The sequence below is a fragment of the Cyprinodon tularosa genome, unplaced genomic scaffold, assembly GCF_016077235.1.
Source record: "Cyprinodon tularosa strain WSP-4 unplaced genomic scaffold, ASM1607723v1 ctg206, whole genome shotgun sequence".
NCBI classification, from domain to species: Eukaryota; Metazoa; Chordata; class Actinopteri; order Cyprinodontiformes; family Cyprinodontidae; genus Cyprinodon; species Cyprinodon tularosa.
In genome coordinates, this window is record NW_024038764.1 from 976,343 (window position 1) to 993,259 (window position 16,917).

General features: G+C 43.0%; 1 protein-coding gene across 2 annotated transcripts in view; it reads right to left on the reverse strand.

Annotated features, from left to right (window-relative positions):
* Positions 1 to 481: 481 nt before the first annotated feature.
* Positions 482 to 16,917, reverse strand: part of kcnk13b (potassium channel, subfamily K, member 13b) — a 38,498-nt gene continuing 22,062 nt past the window's right edge. The window contains exons 2-4 of one of the 2 annotated variants that reach the window (XM_038285052.1): positions 13,868 to 14,328; positions 13,562 to 13,786; positions 482 to 1,084 (exon numbers count right to left, since the gene is read on the reverse strand). In XM_038285052.1, coding sequence (XP_038140980.1) covers positions 929 to 1,084; positions 13,562 to 13,786; positions 13,868 to 14,328 — 842 coding nt within the window. In that variant the 3' untranslated portion in view covers positions 482 to 928. Of the gene's footprint in view, positions 1,085 to 13,561; positions 14,329 to 16,917 lie in introns of both variants that reach the window. The other variant, XM_038285051.1, reaches the window with a different exon arrangement.

A 16,917-nucleotide genomic window follows, 5' to 3' on the forward strand; every position in this document is an offset into this window, starting at 1 on the left:
CAGGGTTGTGGATGTTAATTTTTTTTTAAAGTAGAGAGGGTGGGTCATTTAAGAAAAAAACATTACAATCCTCCACAATGCCTTTAATGAAAGATTAAGCATTAAGATAAAAATCCCCAAATTAGACAGCATCTTTAGATATCCTTTTTAAGAGTAATCTGAATAACCCAGGCACATATATGCAATCAGCTTCTCAAAACACGATGCCTGAAATGGACTTTTGAGACATGAGGCAAAATAAAAAAAGTTTATTATATCCATTAATATCTAAATTCTGTCTTTATTCCTGCTGATTGACTTAAAAATGATGAATAACTTTCATTAGGTAATATTCTTGCTGTTCTAATTTGTTTAAAAAAATTCTTTAATTGTGTTGACAAAGGTTTGATAGATTTTTTTTAGAGGTTGATGGACTTTATCTGCCTAGTTTTGTGCATTAAAATAGTTTACGGTAGCTTAGCAACACTACAACTATATTTGGTATAAAAATTAGCAGTCCTTCTCGTTTCCCAAATATCTGAGCAGATTTTACATGGTGAACATTATTAGACACACACCCAGGAGACGTTTGCTTTATTAAAGCTATTTTCTCTCATTTCTACACTGCACAGTTACAGCTGTGAAACAGACTTGGATCGAGTCATAAAACAACAACACTGCTGAGGATTGCAGATGAGTGGAAGTTGCATTTAGGTGTGAAGAAGCTCAGAAACGGGGCTCTAGGCAGGCATTTTTATTTATCACCATGGAAACTGGGTTCATCATCAGGGAGCATTCCAGAACTCCGGTTCGGTTGAAAGACTTCGGCAAACTGTCACAGAGTCATCTTCCTGAAAGGAAAGCGGGCTGAGATGGAGGGTCACTATCAGTGTCAGTTAGCCCACACTCGCCTCAAACTCTTCTCTGCATCTTTTAAAAATCTGCCCCCTTATCTGTCCACGCTGGTCTCTGCCAGCCGGTTGTTCATGATGCCCAGGGCGCCCACCCCTCCCGAGAAGCCGTTCTGATGCGAGCAGGAGCCGGACTGCCGAGGATGTCCAACAGCCATCTCTGAGAGCTGCTTCTGCATGATGGCCAAGTTGACCTGCAGGAAGAGAAAGGAGTCAGAGCATGAGAAGAAAGTTTGCCACCTATATCTAGAGGCAGCGTATCATCCATCCTGTTAAACCTGCAAAGGTAGATGAAATTAAAGTGTCGGCAGCTAGAACATCTTGTTCTCACAGGAGAGATATAACACAAGCAGAAAATATCTTTACATTGCTAAGGTGGGATGATATAACTAGAAAAGAAGAGAAGTACTGACAAGTGTGACTGAAGGAAATCAGATGATTTCCTCCAGCAAAGCAACTTTTTTGTGACATTTCTCAGTTTCTGAAGCCTTGCATTGAAAAGATCAATGCTGCTGTTTCTTTTTTGCAATAATGATAACAGTAGCAAGCAGGATTTCCACAGTGGGAATATTTTTAATTTGTATTCAACCTGATATTTATTTATTTTTTTGTTATGGTTAAAATATATCCCAGAGAGCTGTGTGACATTTGCTGCAGATGCTCAGGCTCTGCTTGAAATTTCCATATAAAAGGTGACTATATTTGGGCTTTTTCTTCTTTAGTTGAAAAAGTGAGTCTACTCCTTGATTAATGGTATAGTGGAGGGGGTTCTTTTTCTGGGTGGATCATCTAAATAAGTGGTCCTCCTAATTGTCAATCATTCTGGTGATATGTTTACGTAAGGCCGTCCTACGTGCTCGTCCACGTTTTCACTTAATGGTGGTGAGTCTGATGTAGTGGAAAAATTGCAAATCTTCTTTTGGAAAGTAAGCTTCTTTGAGCGATGCAAACAGCAACTTTTAAACAGAGCGTGTGTGAGGAGAAATGGGCTTGTGCATGCTCTCTCACGCATTTAATAGGCGTTCCCTCTCGAGAGCAGGTACGGTGTTGCATGTGCATTTTTTTTTTAACTGGAGAGGGCGAGTCTTTTACAACATTTGCAAAAATTCTTCACTATATATTTAGGTTAGTTTTATATGCACAGAATTGTTAAAGAATAAATACTCCTTAAATTTGTTTTCACATAATGTCTCATTAAAAGGACAAACTCTACGAGCATTTGTGGTGATAGTATGTTAAAGGCAAACACAAACTAGAGAACAATTGTGCAGTAGTAGAAAAACAGTGAATTATTTTCCTTTTTATTTATTTATTTTCTTTTTATACATTTTTTTTTAAATCAAAAAAATGTGAAGGGGCTGCACAGTGACACGTTTTTTTTGTTTGTTTTTTTTTTAGCACTGTTGCCTTGCATCATTGAGGTTTGAGTTCAATTCCTGACTCAAGGTCTTTCGTCATATATTTTGCCTGTTTTCGTACATTCGTGAGTTTTTCTCCAGATTCTCTGGCTTCCTCCCACAGTCCAAAAAACACGACTGTTAGGTTAATTAGCTTCTCCAAATTTTCTTCAGGTGTGGAAACACAGCTTAGGGAGAAAGCTGTGGAAAAGTTTGAAACAAGGTACATTGGAAACTAAATAGGAATTCAATCATTTTGGGCTTGGAGGAGAGATCATTAATTAGAAAAGCTTCGATAGGGCCATTGTAACACTGGAAGAGTTGCAAATATACGCTAATACTTTTTGATGACACAAAACTGCCCTTTAGTAGCAAAAATAAAATTCAGACTTGAATGAAAACCATGACTCCTGTCTGCATTTTGAAACAGCAACACAAAGAGGAAGGTGTTCTGGTGCCTTTGGTAGAAAAAAGTACGCAACTTTTATACACAAAGGCTTAGACTTTATATATTTACTTTGGAGTGACAGTTACATTTATGGGAGTAAGTAATACATCAATAATGAATAACTTAATGGTAATGTTTTATACATAGAAGAGCTCATACTATATTGTTATGTGTATCTGTGTGTATGTTATACATGTATACAAGTTGTATTGTGTGTTTGTGTACTTCTGTTTTTGGCTTCATTGTTACACAGCTTTGATGTAATATCTGTAAAAAAAATTTAAGACCCCCATAGCTACTGCTATTCTATAAATAAATAAACTATAATCTATAAATAAAAAATAAACTATAAATAAAATAAATAAATAAACAAATAAACATGGAAATAAGGAGATATTTCTTCAGCGCACAAAACCATTAGATGTGCAAAACCTTGCATAGACATATAACTGTGCACCTATCTTAAATACATCCTAATATAGCACAGCTGCAGGCTCCCCTTGGACAGCCCTTTCGCCTCCAAATAAATATGTAACCTGTTAGAGTTCTCGTTCTGTTATGTTTTCTTTTGGATGTTCAGTTTTGCTTTGCTTCTTGTTTTCTAGTTTTTTTATGGTTTAATTCTTAGTTTATTGTGTTCTTTGGTTTTTTCTCAGTTACTGTCTAAGTCTTGGTTCTGTTATGTTTTCTTTTGGGTGTTCAGTTTTGCTTTACTCCTTGTTTTCTAGTTTTAGTGGTTTTATTTTTATTTTGCTGTGTTCTCTGGTTAATTCTTAGTTACTGTTTCAGTCTTGGCTCTATTATGTTTTTCTTTTTTCAGTTTTACGTTGCTCCATATTTTATAGTCTTATTGGTTTAATTCTTACTTTGTTGTGTTTCTGGTTATTTTCAGTTTTCTAGGTTTTTATTTGTTGCCCTCTGCTGCCCTATTGTGTTCTCTTTTTCCCTAGCTCCTTTTCTGTTCTGCTCTGTGCACACCTGTTCCCAAGCTGCTCGTTAGTCCTCTCTTTGTCTCAGTCTCCTTAAATACTCTCTCTGTTCTGTTCTTCTTTGCTGGGTCCTTGTCAAACTTCCTCCAACTCCGTTTCTCTGAGCCTTCCTCCTTGTTATTTTGATCCCCCTGATGTCTCAATGTTTTCTGGTAAGTTTTGACTAGTTTTCATGTTTTGATTTTTTGGACTCCTGGTTTCATGTTAGTTTGGACTTTGTTTTCGTTTTTGGATTACCTGCCTCCGTTTTCAGTATTCTCTTTATTAAATCCTCAAGAAATTCACCTCTGCCCTCTGCTTTTGGGTCAACAAACCATAACCAAATCATGGCACAACCTGGAAGGTATTTTGTACTACTTTACTTTTTTAACTATTGCATCTATCTATTGCAAGGGTATAAAAAAAAAAAAAAAAAAAAAAACTGCAGCTGTACATATCTGTGCACTGGACATACTGAGTTATTGAAGTTAACATGTCTTGGCTGATTAAGGGTAAATTGCCTAAAGTAGCACCCAGGACATAGGATCTAAAATGTGGCTGTTCAATTTCAATGTGCTGATATAGCTCAGGAATGACCAAATCACCTAACCTGTCAATCCGCTCCATTTGAAATGCTGCTGCAGCAAAGGAAGCTCTAAATGGTAAAAACTTTGAAAGAATGTAAGCAAAAGCAACGCATGATTCCTTCTGTAACACTGAGATTAGCTCTGTTTAGAGCTTCAAAATAATTTCCCTGGATAATCTAAAGCTAATAAGTCACACATCACCATGTGCAGGCAAGGTAGTACAGTTAAAATAAATATGGTTCTATTTCAACCTTCAAGTTTAAACCACAGAAGCTCAAACTAATAAAAAAAACTCAGGATTACTTTCTTTCATTTTTTTTTTTTTTTTTTTTTTGGTTGGCTATTGATGATTCAAAGGTTTGCATTGTTACCTCACTTTTTCCTGCTACATTCATCTTCTACACATCTAGAGTTGTGTGTAAAACATTGCTTGGACATGAAGCCCCTGTATGAGTTAATTTAGTTTAAAATTAAACCTTCTTTTCAAAATGAAAAACACCACATATAGAGCTGAACTAAGACTGCTTACAACACTGAACAAACACTTCACACCGGAAAACATGACTGTATTATACTGCTTGAATCCTGGAAAAGAATGGAAATATACTTTAAGGGTAGTGATGTGACTATATGTGTAAAAGATCTCTTTGCAAGGCTTACGAGCAGATAATGGAAAAGGTGATGACAGATGTGAACTGGCTGTTATAAGAACCTAAAACACTGAAGAAAACTTGCTTTTTAAATGGATAAGTTCAGAGAACAGTAACATTAAATAAAAATGATCTGGACAAGCCCAAGTCTGACCCCTCCAGATTCAATGCATATGCATCTTTTACATAAGAAGAATAATATATTTAATTTACTTTAATGCACATGTCAAATATAATCACACTGAAGCCTTAAGAGTCTCTTATCTCCATTAAGTATAGAGGATCTTCTTGTATTTCTACATTGATGGACTTACAGTACCGCCTCTCAATATAATGCAGGAGTTTGGGGTCAAAGAGACACCCAAGTTAACATTATAAAACCGAACACCACTACTCTGGATTATTATTCCTCCATTTTGACTGCATAGGAAAGATTTATATTACCTAAGCATACATATAAATAATGCAACCACATTTCATGTTATTAGACACAATAAAGAATCAATTTGAATAGTCAAAGGATCCCTTAAAATATTTATGCAGATACGACCTGTTTTTTTGTTTTATATTCTTTTAAAATAGCCAAATGGAAACACTGTTACATCCCAAAGATGGATACAAGTTTATTTTTTTTCACCTAAGTATATTGTTTTAGGCTCCGCCTCTAAGATATAAGAGCTAGTTTATTCTTTTATCTTATAAAATGAAGTCTCATGCCAGAGTAACGTTAACATTAAAACATATTTTAAGCTAGAAATCTGCACCAGATGGAAAGCATTTTTTTTTTATTGTTTTCTTATCCAGTCTGATATTGATCCTGTCCTGCTGTTAAATGAATTAACCTTAGAGCTAAAAAATTACAACATCAGGTGTGACATAAACATTGTTGGAAAAAAAAAAAAGGTATCATGCTAACACAAATTTAAATCACCACTAGCTGCTGTGTGTGCTCTGCATGATTTAAACTGCGTTCTATTTCATCCCTACTGACCGCCAGAGGCGGTGCTTCAAGCACTGAATGATCATTCTTGCGCATGCGCAGGTCGAGTATTAATGACAACAAAGTCAGCTGTGACCTGCCGGGGACCCACGTGACTCTATATAGTCACGTGGCACCCGGCAATCAATCCCTTTTGTTCTTCTCGCGCGCAGGTGTGTTGAGTACCGGAGTGTGGTCGTGTGAAGCTGGTTGCTTCTGTGTATACCACTAGTTTCCTGGCTGCTTGTTGCTGGTAGCCCCGTGACCGGGTTTGGTCGGAGCTGCGGGTAAGTCTCGCCCTCCAGGGGCTGCACAAGCTGCTTTCACCTTACCAGATCTGCGGTGACTGGTAAGTTTTCGTTCTTTTCTCAGCAGTAGTTTACTGTTCGCTTTGATTTGCCACGTTAATTTTGTGGCTCTTTTGACTCACGGTAGCGTTTCTGCTCGCGCTGAGTTGTTTTCAGTTTGTTTGCCTAAGCCCACCAGTAGCGTTTCTGCTCGCGTTGGGTTCTTCTATAGTTTGTTTATCTACACTCACCAGTGGCGTTTCTGCTCGCGCTGAGTTGTTTTCAGTTTGTTTGCCTAAGCCCACCAGTAGCGTTTCTGCCCGCGTTGGGTTCTTCTATAGTTTGTTTATCTACACTCACCAGTGGCGTTTCTGCTCGCGCTGAGTTGTTTTCAGTTTGTTTGCCTAAGCCCACCAGTAGCGTTTCTGCTCGCGTTGGGTTCTTCTATAGTTTGTTTGCCTAAACTCACCAGTGGCGTCTCTGCTCGTGCTGAGTTCATCTTTAGTTAATAATCGATTTGCTAGTGGCGTTTCTGCTCACGCTGAGTTTGGAATCTCTGCGGGGGTTTTCCTACAACGAGTCGCCAGTAGCGTTTCCTGCTCGTGTTGACTTGTCCTTGGTAGCAGGCTGATCACGCCTTTCAGCAGTATGATGCTGGATAATTTATGTTGCTCGACCTGTCTGGCTCCACTTCAGCTGGATGACGGGCATGACTTGTGTCCCTCCTGCCTCGGTGTGGAACATCTCCGGGAGGCGCTGTCAGATGACGCTTGCCCCAACTGTCGCGTCATGCCCCGGTCGGTCAGACTGGATCGGTTGGCTGCACTGGAGCAGCCTACCGACTGGGCGAGCACTTCGCCGCGTGCTCGTTTGCCGATGGAGAAAGCGGTATGCAAACGATCTACTGTGGCTGCACCTTCGGTACCGACGAAGCGTGCTAGACGGACCAATGCAGGGAGGTTGTCCACCAGAGTGGATCATCTCACTACTGAGCTGGCCCAAATGAAAGCCCTCCTCCAGTCCTTTCAGACTGCTGGTGATCGCGGCACGGCTCTCCCTACCGAGCAGGATGAAACGTCAGTCAATGACGACGATGCTGTTTCTGTGGCGGCCTCTGGCACCCATTTCTGTGAGGACCTTCCGGAGCTGGGCTCCGGGGCCTCTGGGTCGGACTCCATTGCCTCCCAGGAGGATACGGGGGAGTCTGTGACATCCGCTATTCGAACGGCTCTTGCCCGTTTACAGATTAGTGTTCCTCAGGCCCAGCCTGCGGCTTCCAGCGCCTTCTTTAGGCGCAGTAGGTCCCGGGGGAGCTTTTTGGTTCAGCGGCACTGGACGCCTTGGACCGTACGGCTCAGGCCTCTAGAACGAGGCAACAGCTGGCAGGGCTTCACAGACGTGATCGCCAGCCAGTAAGCACCTGGGCAGCTGCGGGTCCTTCACGGAGGTCCTTAGTGCCTTCTCCTTCTCCCACTGAGCCCCAGGGTCTGTTACCAGGTCAGAGATCGGTCCGGGGACCTGCTCTAGATCGGAGGAACAGAGCTCGAGACCAGGCTGGGACGAGGTCCTTTCATCCCTTTCGAGCCGCGCAGTCTGGCCGGCGTCCTCCCGGGCCTTCGAAGGGCCGGGGGACCCGCAGATGATGCCTTAGGGCCGGCGGTCGGTTATTTTTCCCCGGGACAGCTCAGCTTCTGGGCTGCCCACACCCCGGACTTGTGGGTGTTGTCCACCCTGTCCCGGGGGTACCGTCTTCAATTCCGCCGCCGGCCACCTATCCCTGGCCGGGTCAGGATGACTGTGATCCACGACCCGGTGAAGGCACAGGCACTGAACCAAGAAATCTGCACCTTGCTGGCCAAGGGTGCTATAGTGCCTGTGGACCCCCTGCTGGATCCAGGGGGCTTTTATTCCACGTATTTTCTGGTTCCGAAGAAGACCGGGGGCCTGCGTCCAGTCTTGGACCTCAGAGGCCTGAATGTGTACTTGAAGGCCATGCCCTTTCATATGCTGACCACCAAGGAAGTGTTGCAGGCGATTTCCCCGGGCGATTGGTTCACTTCCATAGATCTCAGGGATGCTTATTTTCACGTTCCGATCGCTCCGCCCCATTGGCGGTTTCTTCGTTTTGCTTTTCAAGGGAGGCATTTCCAGTTCAGGGTCCTCCCGTTCGGACTTTCACTGTCCCCCAGGGTGTTCACCCGATGTGTTGCAGCGGCCCTCTCTCCTCTGCAGGCACAGGGATTGAGGATCCTCCCATATCTGGACGACTGGCTCATTTGTGCCGCGACGTGGGACCAGGCGGTTCGAGATACTCGGTTAGTGCTCCATCATGTGGGATGCTTGGGCTTGCAGGTGAACATGGAGAAAAGCAGTCTGACCCCCTCACAGGAGACTGTCTTCCTGGGCATTGCCATGGATTCCATCTCAATGACTGCTTGCCCGTCACCCCAGCGGGTGGACAGTATATTGAGCGTGCTCCCGGAATTCAGGCGCGGCATGGCGCTGCCTCTTGTGCGGTATCTTCGACTCTTGGGCATGCTTACAGCTGCGTCCGCCGTAGTGCCCTTGGGGCTGCTGTCATTGCGGCCCCTCCAGATGTGGTTGAACAGCTTGAATCTGGATCCCACACGGAACACTCATCGTCTCCGAAGACTTCGGGTGGGGCCTCAGTGTCTTCAGTCTCTGTCCCAATGGAGGGTGAGGTTGTTTATGACCACAGGGGTCCCGCTCGGTTCCCTCCCGTGTCGTCGGGAAGTTGTGTTTACAGATGCATCCTCCACGGGCTGGGGTGCAACCTGGCGGGGTCAAATGGCACAGGGGACATGGTCCCAGCGGCAGGGCAGGGAACACATCAAGGTCCTGGAGTTACAGGCTGTGCTTCTGGCTCTTCAGAGCTTTCTTCCAGGCTTGCGGGGGAAGCACGTGCTGGTGAGGTCAGACAACACCACAGTGGTCTTTCACATCAACCACCAGGGGGGCACGAGGTCAAGGAAACTGTTGTGCTTGACTCAACGGCTTCTGACCTGGGCAGCTCCACGCATAGCCAGCCTCAGAGCAGCCTACATCCCAGGGCCGGAGAACGTGCCAGCAGATTTTCTATCCCGTCAGAAGCCGCTTCCAGGGGAGTGGAAGCTTCACCAAGAGGTGGTGGAGTGCATCTGGAAGGTCTTTGGCAGGGCGGACGTGGACCTCTTTGCCTCAAGGGACGCATTTCACTGTCCCCTTTGGTTCTCGTTGGACAACAGCAGCCCTCTGGGCCACGATGCTCTGGCACACGACTGGCCCAGGACCCTCCTTTATGCCTTTCCGCCATTCAGCCTACTTTTTCAGACTCTCCTCAGGGTACGTCAGGAGGGGCACAGGGTCCTGCTGGTGGCCCCCTACTGGCCAGCGAGGACTTGGTTTCCTCTACTGTGCGAGCTCAGCTCCGGCTCGCCAATGCGTCTCCCCTCCAGGAGAGACCTTCTTTCCCAGATGGGGGGTCAGATCTTGCACCCCGAACCGGACCGGCTCCAGCTCTGGATTTGGCCCCTGCAAGGCCGGGGTCCACCTTCTCAAGATACACTGGGTCCATAGGGCATACAATGGCTAATGCATGGGCGCCGTCCACGCGAGCTGTCTATGCTAACAAGTGGACGGTCTTTGCGACCTGGTGCCGTGATAGAGGGCAGGACCCGGTGCAGTGCTCAGTTTCTGACATACTGACCTTCCTGCAGGCATTGCTGGATCAAGGACGGTCCCCATCTACCTTAAAGGTGTATGTGGCTGCCATTTCCTGTTGGCATGTTGGGCTGAATGGTTGTTCTGTGGGCCGAGACAAGGATGTTGTACTGTTTTTAAGAGGTGCTCGGCGTTTGCACCCACCCAACCGCCCTGTGGCACCGGCGTGGGACCTTTCTCTTGTGCTTGAGGCTCTTCGGTCCCTCCCATTTGAGCCCCTGGCGTCGGCGGACCTCAAATGGCTCTCACTGAAGACTGCGTTCCTTTTAGCTATGGTTTCCGCAAAACGTGTAGGGGAGTTACAGGCTCTCTCGATAGCCGAACCCTGCTGCCGGTGGAATCCTGATGGCTCAGGCGTTACACTGTGGGCTGATGTAGCATTTATTCCTAAGGTATCACTGCCAGCAGGCAGCACCCAGCCTCTCCATCTTGCCCGGTTTGACTCCGGAAGTCCCTCTGAACCACTGTGTCCTGTCCGTGCCCTTGAGACATACATCAATGCCACGGCATCCTTCCGAAAGACAAATAGCCTTTTTGTTTGCTACGCTGGCTCACGGAAAGGTCAGGCACTTTCTAAGCAGCGACTTGCACACTGGGTTGTGGATTTGATCTCCAAGGCTTATGCCTTGCAGGACCGGCCACTGCCGGCGGGAGTGAAATGCCACTCTACAAGGGGCATGTCGACATCGTTTGCTGCTATGACTGGGGTGCCATTGGATGTTATATGTCGTGCGGCCTCCTGGAAGTCACCTAGTACCTTTACTCGGTTCTACAGGGTGAATGTGGCTGCGCCCCATCCGCTTCAGTGAATCCTCGAGCAGCATGCCTCTACATCACATTAGGTGGGTGGTGTAGTCGTTGTTCCTTGAATGTTGCTGATTCCTCGTGACCTTGTTGATATGAGTCATCCAGTGCTTGAAGCACCGCCTCTGGCGGTCAGTAGGGATGAAATAGAACGAAAGTTACTACCGTAACTACGGTTCTATGAATCCCGGATGACCGCCAGAGTGCTTGGTCCCTCGGAATCTCTGCTTTCGCGAGAAGATTGAGGGATTGATTGCCGGGTGCCACGTGACTATATAGAGTCACGTGGGTCCCCGGCAGGTCACAGCTGACTTTGTTGTCATTAATACTCGACCTGCGCATGCGCAAGAATGATCATTCAGTGCTTGAAGCACCGCCTCTGGCGGTCATCCGGGATTCATAGAACCGTAGTTACGGTAGTAACTTTCGTTATCATAGAACTGAACTGACTAGATATCTTATAGATATATAAGTGTTTTGCCAGGTAGGATATCAATAGAAAAAAAGGACTGGAATGAATCATTTATACAATATCTACTCCAACTAATTAGTCAACATTGGGGCTGGAATCCGATTCGGGTATGATATTGGTACGTCTCAAGGTATTTCATTCAGAGAAGAGCACAAACAATAATTTTATATGCAAGGAGTGTTAGGGAGGACACTCAAATTGTATATGAATCAAAGTGGGACTTAGGATAAACAGGTGTATATATATATATATATATATATATATATCTTTTTTTATGCCTGCATATCTATTCCTATTGGATGTTTTTTTTTTTTGGGCGGCTGTATTTTTACTTTTTTATCATCCTTTTTTTCCCTTGTATTTTTTGACCAGTCAAAATATTTAAAACACATTTCCCCCATATACATTATTTCATGATTATTTTAGTTTCCCTTTTATTTTTAACAGCTTATTTCTGCTTCATATCCCTGTAGTATTTTTTCAGCAAACAGATTTCTCCGAAGCCTTTTATTTCCTTATTTTCTTTTTCTGCCTCTTTTCCTGTATTTCCTCAATGTGTAAATGTAAAAACAGAGGGACGGGCGGCTTTGGAACAGCATCACCGCTGCAGCTTCTCTCCTGTTAGCCAACGTGAGGAGCTGCTGGTGGCTGTCTGCCTGGCTAAAACTTGTAGCGGGGGCAAACTTCCATCGTGTTCTTGCCAATGAACCTAGAAGGGTTACAGATTTGGCAGAGAGTAGAATATATGCATGTGAATGCATACTCCAACTCTAACAAGGATCACTTCAATCTTTGTCTAAATCAGGGTTTCTTAACCCTGGTCCTCAGGGCCACGGTACTTCATGTGATTCAAAGGATTGCATTGTCTCCTCGGCAGCCATCAAATGCTGAAGAAAGACTGTCAGGTGTGTGGAGACAGGAAAACACCTTAAGCATGCAGGACACAGGGGGCCTGAGGGTTAAGAAAGCCTGGATTAAACCATAGGACATATGTTTTTAATTTGAATGTCTTTGTCACAGTTTTGCATTGACAAGGTTTAATTAAGCCTTTTATTGTTATTTCATGTGTTATGCAGTTTGTGACTGGTTTTATGGTGGACGAGATTGTCTTTCAGCTTCAGCAGGAGTCACCAAGGTCTTTTCCTTTTGTTCTGGTTTAATCAAAACACTTTAATCTCTGGGACACAGGCATCCTCTCCTTCTTTAATGGTGTGATAGCTGTACATTCCCAGACTGCTTATAATAGCACATAAACACCTGGACAGAGAGCTAGCACCTTCAGACATCTGGAAATTGTGCTGAGACCCATGAAGGTCCTTATATTCTCATCCTAATGAGTTGGCTGTTTTTAACCAAAGATGTTACAAAAAGCGGCGCATTTAGCAAAATATGAAAACGCTTTTGAGAGAAATTAAAGTAGATAAATGTTTGTATCTCTCAAGTACTTCAAAATTAAACTAAAGAAGCCCAGCACTGAAGAAGGTCTGATCAGAATCCAAAGGTGTTGGTCTATAAGTGCCTTTCAATGCTCACATTGCTCCCAGTCATTACTGTACTTTTTCACACCAAGTTGTGTTAGGGGATAGGTTTGTGCATTGACTGTGTTTTAATTCAGTCTATTTACACAGTTCAAAAACATTAAGATAAAACAAAACAGAAACATAAACAGCTTTAATGAGCCTGGATTTATTTGTGTGTGGGAGGTGAGCATGCTTTAATCCCTTACCAGTAAGCAGGTTGCTGTCCAGAGCCAATTACCCCTTGTTTGTCTGACAACTTGCAGTTTCTCTGTATTTTTGATTAAAACTAGGGTGACCCTTAAGCATTATCACACACTCAACCATGATAGGAAATGCTTGTTTTAGACAAAGATGATTCTGAAAATGAACTAGAGAGTAGAAATCCAGCTTAAAGATAACATCAGACCTGCTGACTTTTATTACTTAGATGCTAATGTTTACTTAATGTCTTTCAGAATTTTCTCTGCACTGTCAAAAATCTGCTATTTCGTTACTGCTTCAGATTCTAACCTGGACTAACTTCTGTAATCAGGTAAAATAAATCCTGAAGGAGAATATTTGGCCATCAGATTATGACCTTTAGTTTAAGCACCTCTGAATAGCTAAAACAATATCATGAAAGCTTTGCCTTTAAATCTGATTGGGATTCTGTTGCATGCCTTTAAGTCAAAATCTCCAGTGTGACTAAATACAAACAATTCAGAAAGGGGAAGTAATAAGCATAGTATAAAATTAAAGTTTGTTTTCCCCTAATGTTAAATCACTGCTTCCCATGTCTGAATTCTAATTAGTATGATTTCATTAGAGCGGTCCAGTTGCACCTGGCATTGAGCTCTCACCTTGTTTGCTGCTAAAAAGTCCCTCATGGAGATCATTTCCCCAGACATCCTGCGACCTGGGTCAGTCTCGCTCTCATTTATGGCATCTGTTTCGATAGAGAGGTCCCTGCGGGCACGGAGATGGCCCGGAGCGACCACATTACGGCGAGGGTGCCGGTGAGGTCCCCTCCTGGGAAAGCAGCAGCGGCACGGGGCTTCCAGCCTTCTAAGTAGCCAGTTGAGGACCTGCTTGATGACAATGGAGATGACGTTGAAGAGGGAGTAGATGCAGCAGACCCCCGTGAGGATAAAGAAGAAGTTTCCAACCCGGTACGCAGCTGTAGCGTGACCCTCGTAGGAGATTCTCTGACTGCTGACCATATCCCCAAACCCAATGGTGCTGAAGGCCACGAAGCAGAAGTAGAGTGAGTCCAGGTAGCCCCAACCTTCAGCAGCTGAGTACATCAACGAGGCACAGCAGGACACCAAGATCGCTGCCGCTCCAAGGATAAACATCACGCAATAAACGGAGGGTTTCCATCCAGCAAGCTCTTCGCGCTTTTCTACTCCGCCTGCCTCTACTTCCTCTGAGACCCTCCGTCCGTTCTGCGGCAGCACGGCCTTGTTGCGGCGCCGTTCATGAAAGGACTTGAGGACGACAGCTATGACAGTGATGACCCGCTCCAGAAAGAGGTTAAAGAAGAGGATGGTGGCCGCACAACCCAGTAGGCCGTAAAACATCAAGAAGATTTTTCCTCCGATGGTGGCAGGAGTAGTCATCCCAAACCCTGGGAAACAACCAAAGACATCTAGCAGTTAGTTTAAGGAAAATACTGCTGCCATGGTAATAAAAAAAAAGATGCAGCCATTAGGACTTTCTCCACAGAATACTTCCAGATCAAATTAACACAAGCTGCAAATGAAAATCTTAATTTAGATTCATTCACAAGGTCTTGCAAATGAATGTGTTTTAAGAAAAATAATTAGCTGGCTCCAAAGTACATGAGAGCTGTAGCCATTAAAGATAATTTAACATTAAAATCTACATCTAATAAAAATTGACAACTGCATCCTGTGTCTGCTCTAAGTCTAGTGGCATCAGATGGAGTTTGCCCTGAAATCGAAGGATTGACGGTCAAGCCCCGGCTCCGAATTTCAGTGTCGGTGTGTCCTTGGGCAAGACACTAATGGTGGTCAGAGGGCCCGGTAGCGCCAGTGTACGGCAGCCTCGCTTCTGTCAGTGAGCCCCAGGGCAGCTGTGGCTACAATGTAGCTTGCCACCATCAGTGTGTGAGTGTGTGCGTGAATGGGTGAATAACTGAATGTAGTGTAAAGCGCTTTGGTCAAGTCTCCTGACTTGAAAACGCGTTATATAAGTACAGGCCATTTACCATATAGCATTGTTATATTCCGTAAAGTGATTCAATCAGTTTGTATCTATAAGCATACTCACAGGGTTTATACAGGAAGGAGGAACTCTAATTTAATGCTCTTAGAAATAATTTTAATGCCCTCAATAAGTACCCATTACTCTCATATATATATATATATATATATATATATATATATATATATATATATATACACTAGGGTTGTCAAAAGTATCGAGACTCAAAAAAGTATCGATACTGAAACGTTGTATCCGGATACAATAGTCATTTTCAAAAGTTTCGATATAGCCATCTACAGTGCAAAATAGTGGAAAATGCAATTTCAGAACACTGTGTGATTGAATAATTCTGTGCATTTTTCAGTTTCAGACTTGTTTTTGTAACATGTGCAGCTGCTGAGAATTATTTTTGTTTAACTGGTCTGGCTAGTGTCATTGTTATGTCTGCAAAACATAGCCAGCCAAGGAAGGAACACTTAATTTTAATTTTGTAAGTTTTTTATCAAGCTTGCTTAATATTGTGCACAGCATACAACCTCAAAATATTATTCTTATTTTTTTTTTAGTATTTAAAATATTTCTGTTGAATTTTAGAGTCTTTGTTTTTATTCTTGTGGTAACACAAAGGGTATCGAGTATCGAATATTTTACTTAGTAGTGGTATCGAGTTGAAAAGTTTAGTATCGTGACAACCCTAATAAACACGGCCAAATCCTTCGTAATCTTTACCATCGACAGGCAGCAGCCATGTCCCGAATTTCTCGTTTTCCAGCCACTTATGTTAAAATTTGCATTTTCCCATTCTGTAGCTTTTTCTGTGCCTCGAGCTTCTGTTCCGAACATATGGCTTTAGGATCAACCAGGAGCAGTTCCACGCAAACATGTGGAACCAGTTAAATCTGATATATTTGAAAAAATTATTATTATTTTAAATACCATGATAATCACATTTAATGCATTTTAATGCCAATTAAGGCCTTAATTTAAAAAATAATACTTTAATGACTTTTAATGATTTTTAATGACCCGCAGAAACCCTGACTCAAAACTTGCAGTTTTCTAGATTCCTATTTTAAAACTGTAAGATATTTTTTCTTTGTTTGAAACGCTTAGCCTTGTAGTACCACCTTTTTACGTTATACACCAAACGTTTGTGCATATGCTTTTGATACGGTATATCAAATGCTGAAATCTGGCCAAGTGACAAGATTAACAGATTGTTAAAGAAATAAGTTAATAGAAGCTTCCCACAGCTTTACACAAGCAGATACAGCCAACATGTCAAAGAGGTTAGGTGAGACCAAAAGTGAACTTTCGGGGCCCGTATTCACAATACTCAATATGGCAGAAAACCAACACTGCATTTTACTCTGAAAATAAATCCAAACCATAAAAAGGGCAAGGGTTTCTATGGGAACAGTTTTCTTTAACTTTAACAGGGCAGATGGTCAAAACTGAGAGGAAGATGGATTAAACGTGATGCATGTCGTTCCTGGAAAAGAGTTTTTAAGAGACTGCATTAAACTTCAGATAAGCCCTTGGTTTCCCTTCTAGCAGGACAGCAGATCTAAGCATACAGCCAGAAAGGTTTAAAACAAGCTTGTTCAGGTTTTAGAATGGCACAGTCAATGTCTGGCCCTATTTTGCACTACATTGCAAAGGATACTGGAATGAATGTTCTATTTCCTCAGTAAGGCTGGATAAAATACAATATAAAAAAACCCTGAATTGTTGCTTCTGTTTTTTTTAACAAGTTGAAAAGTAAAAGAAAAATTGAACAATTTCTGCCTCCCTTATGTTTCTCTTGTGACTTGCAAGTAAAGCAAAAAGGACAGCATGGTGAAACATCTTTTATTTCACTGCGGGTTACAGAAATGTTTTTTTTTTTTTTTTTTTGCTTAATTTACTAAAATGGCAATTAAAGCTCAGTATATCTCTGAAAATGCTAAATTATACATCAGTGAAAAACTTCACATCATATAAACCT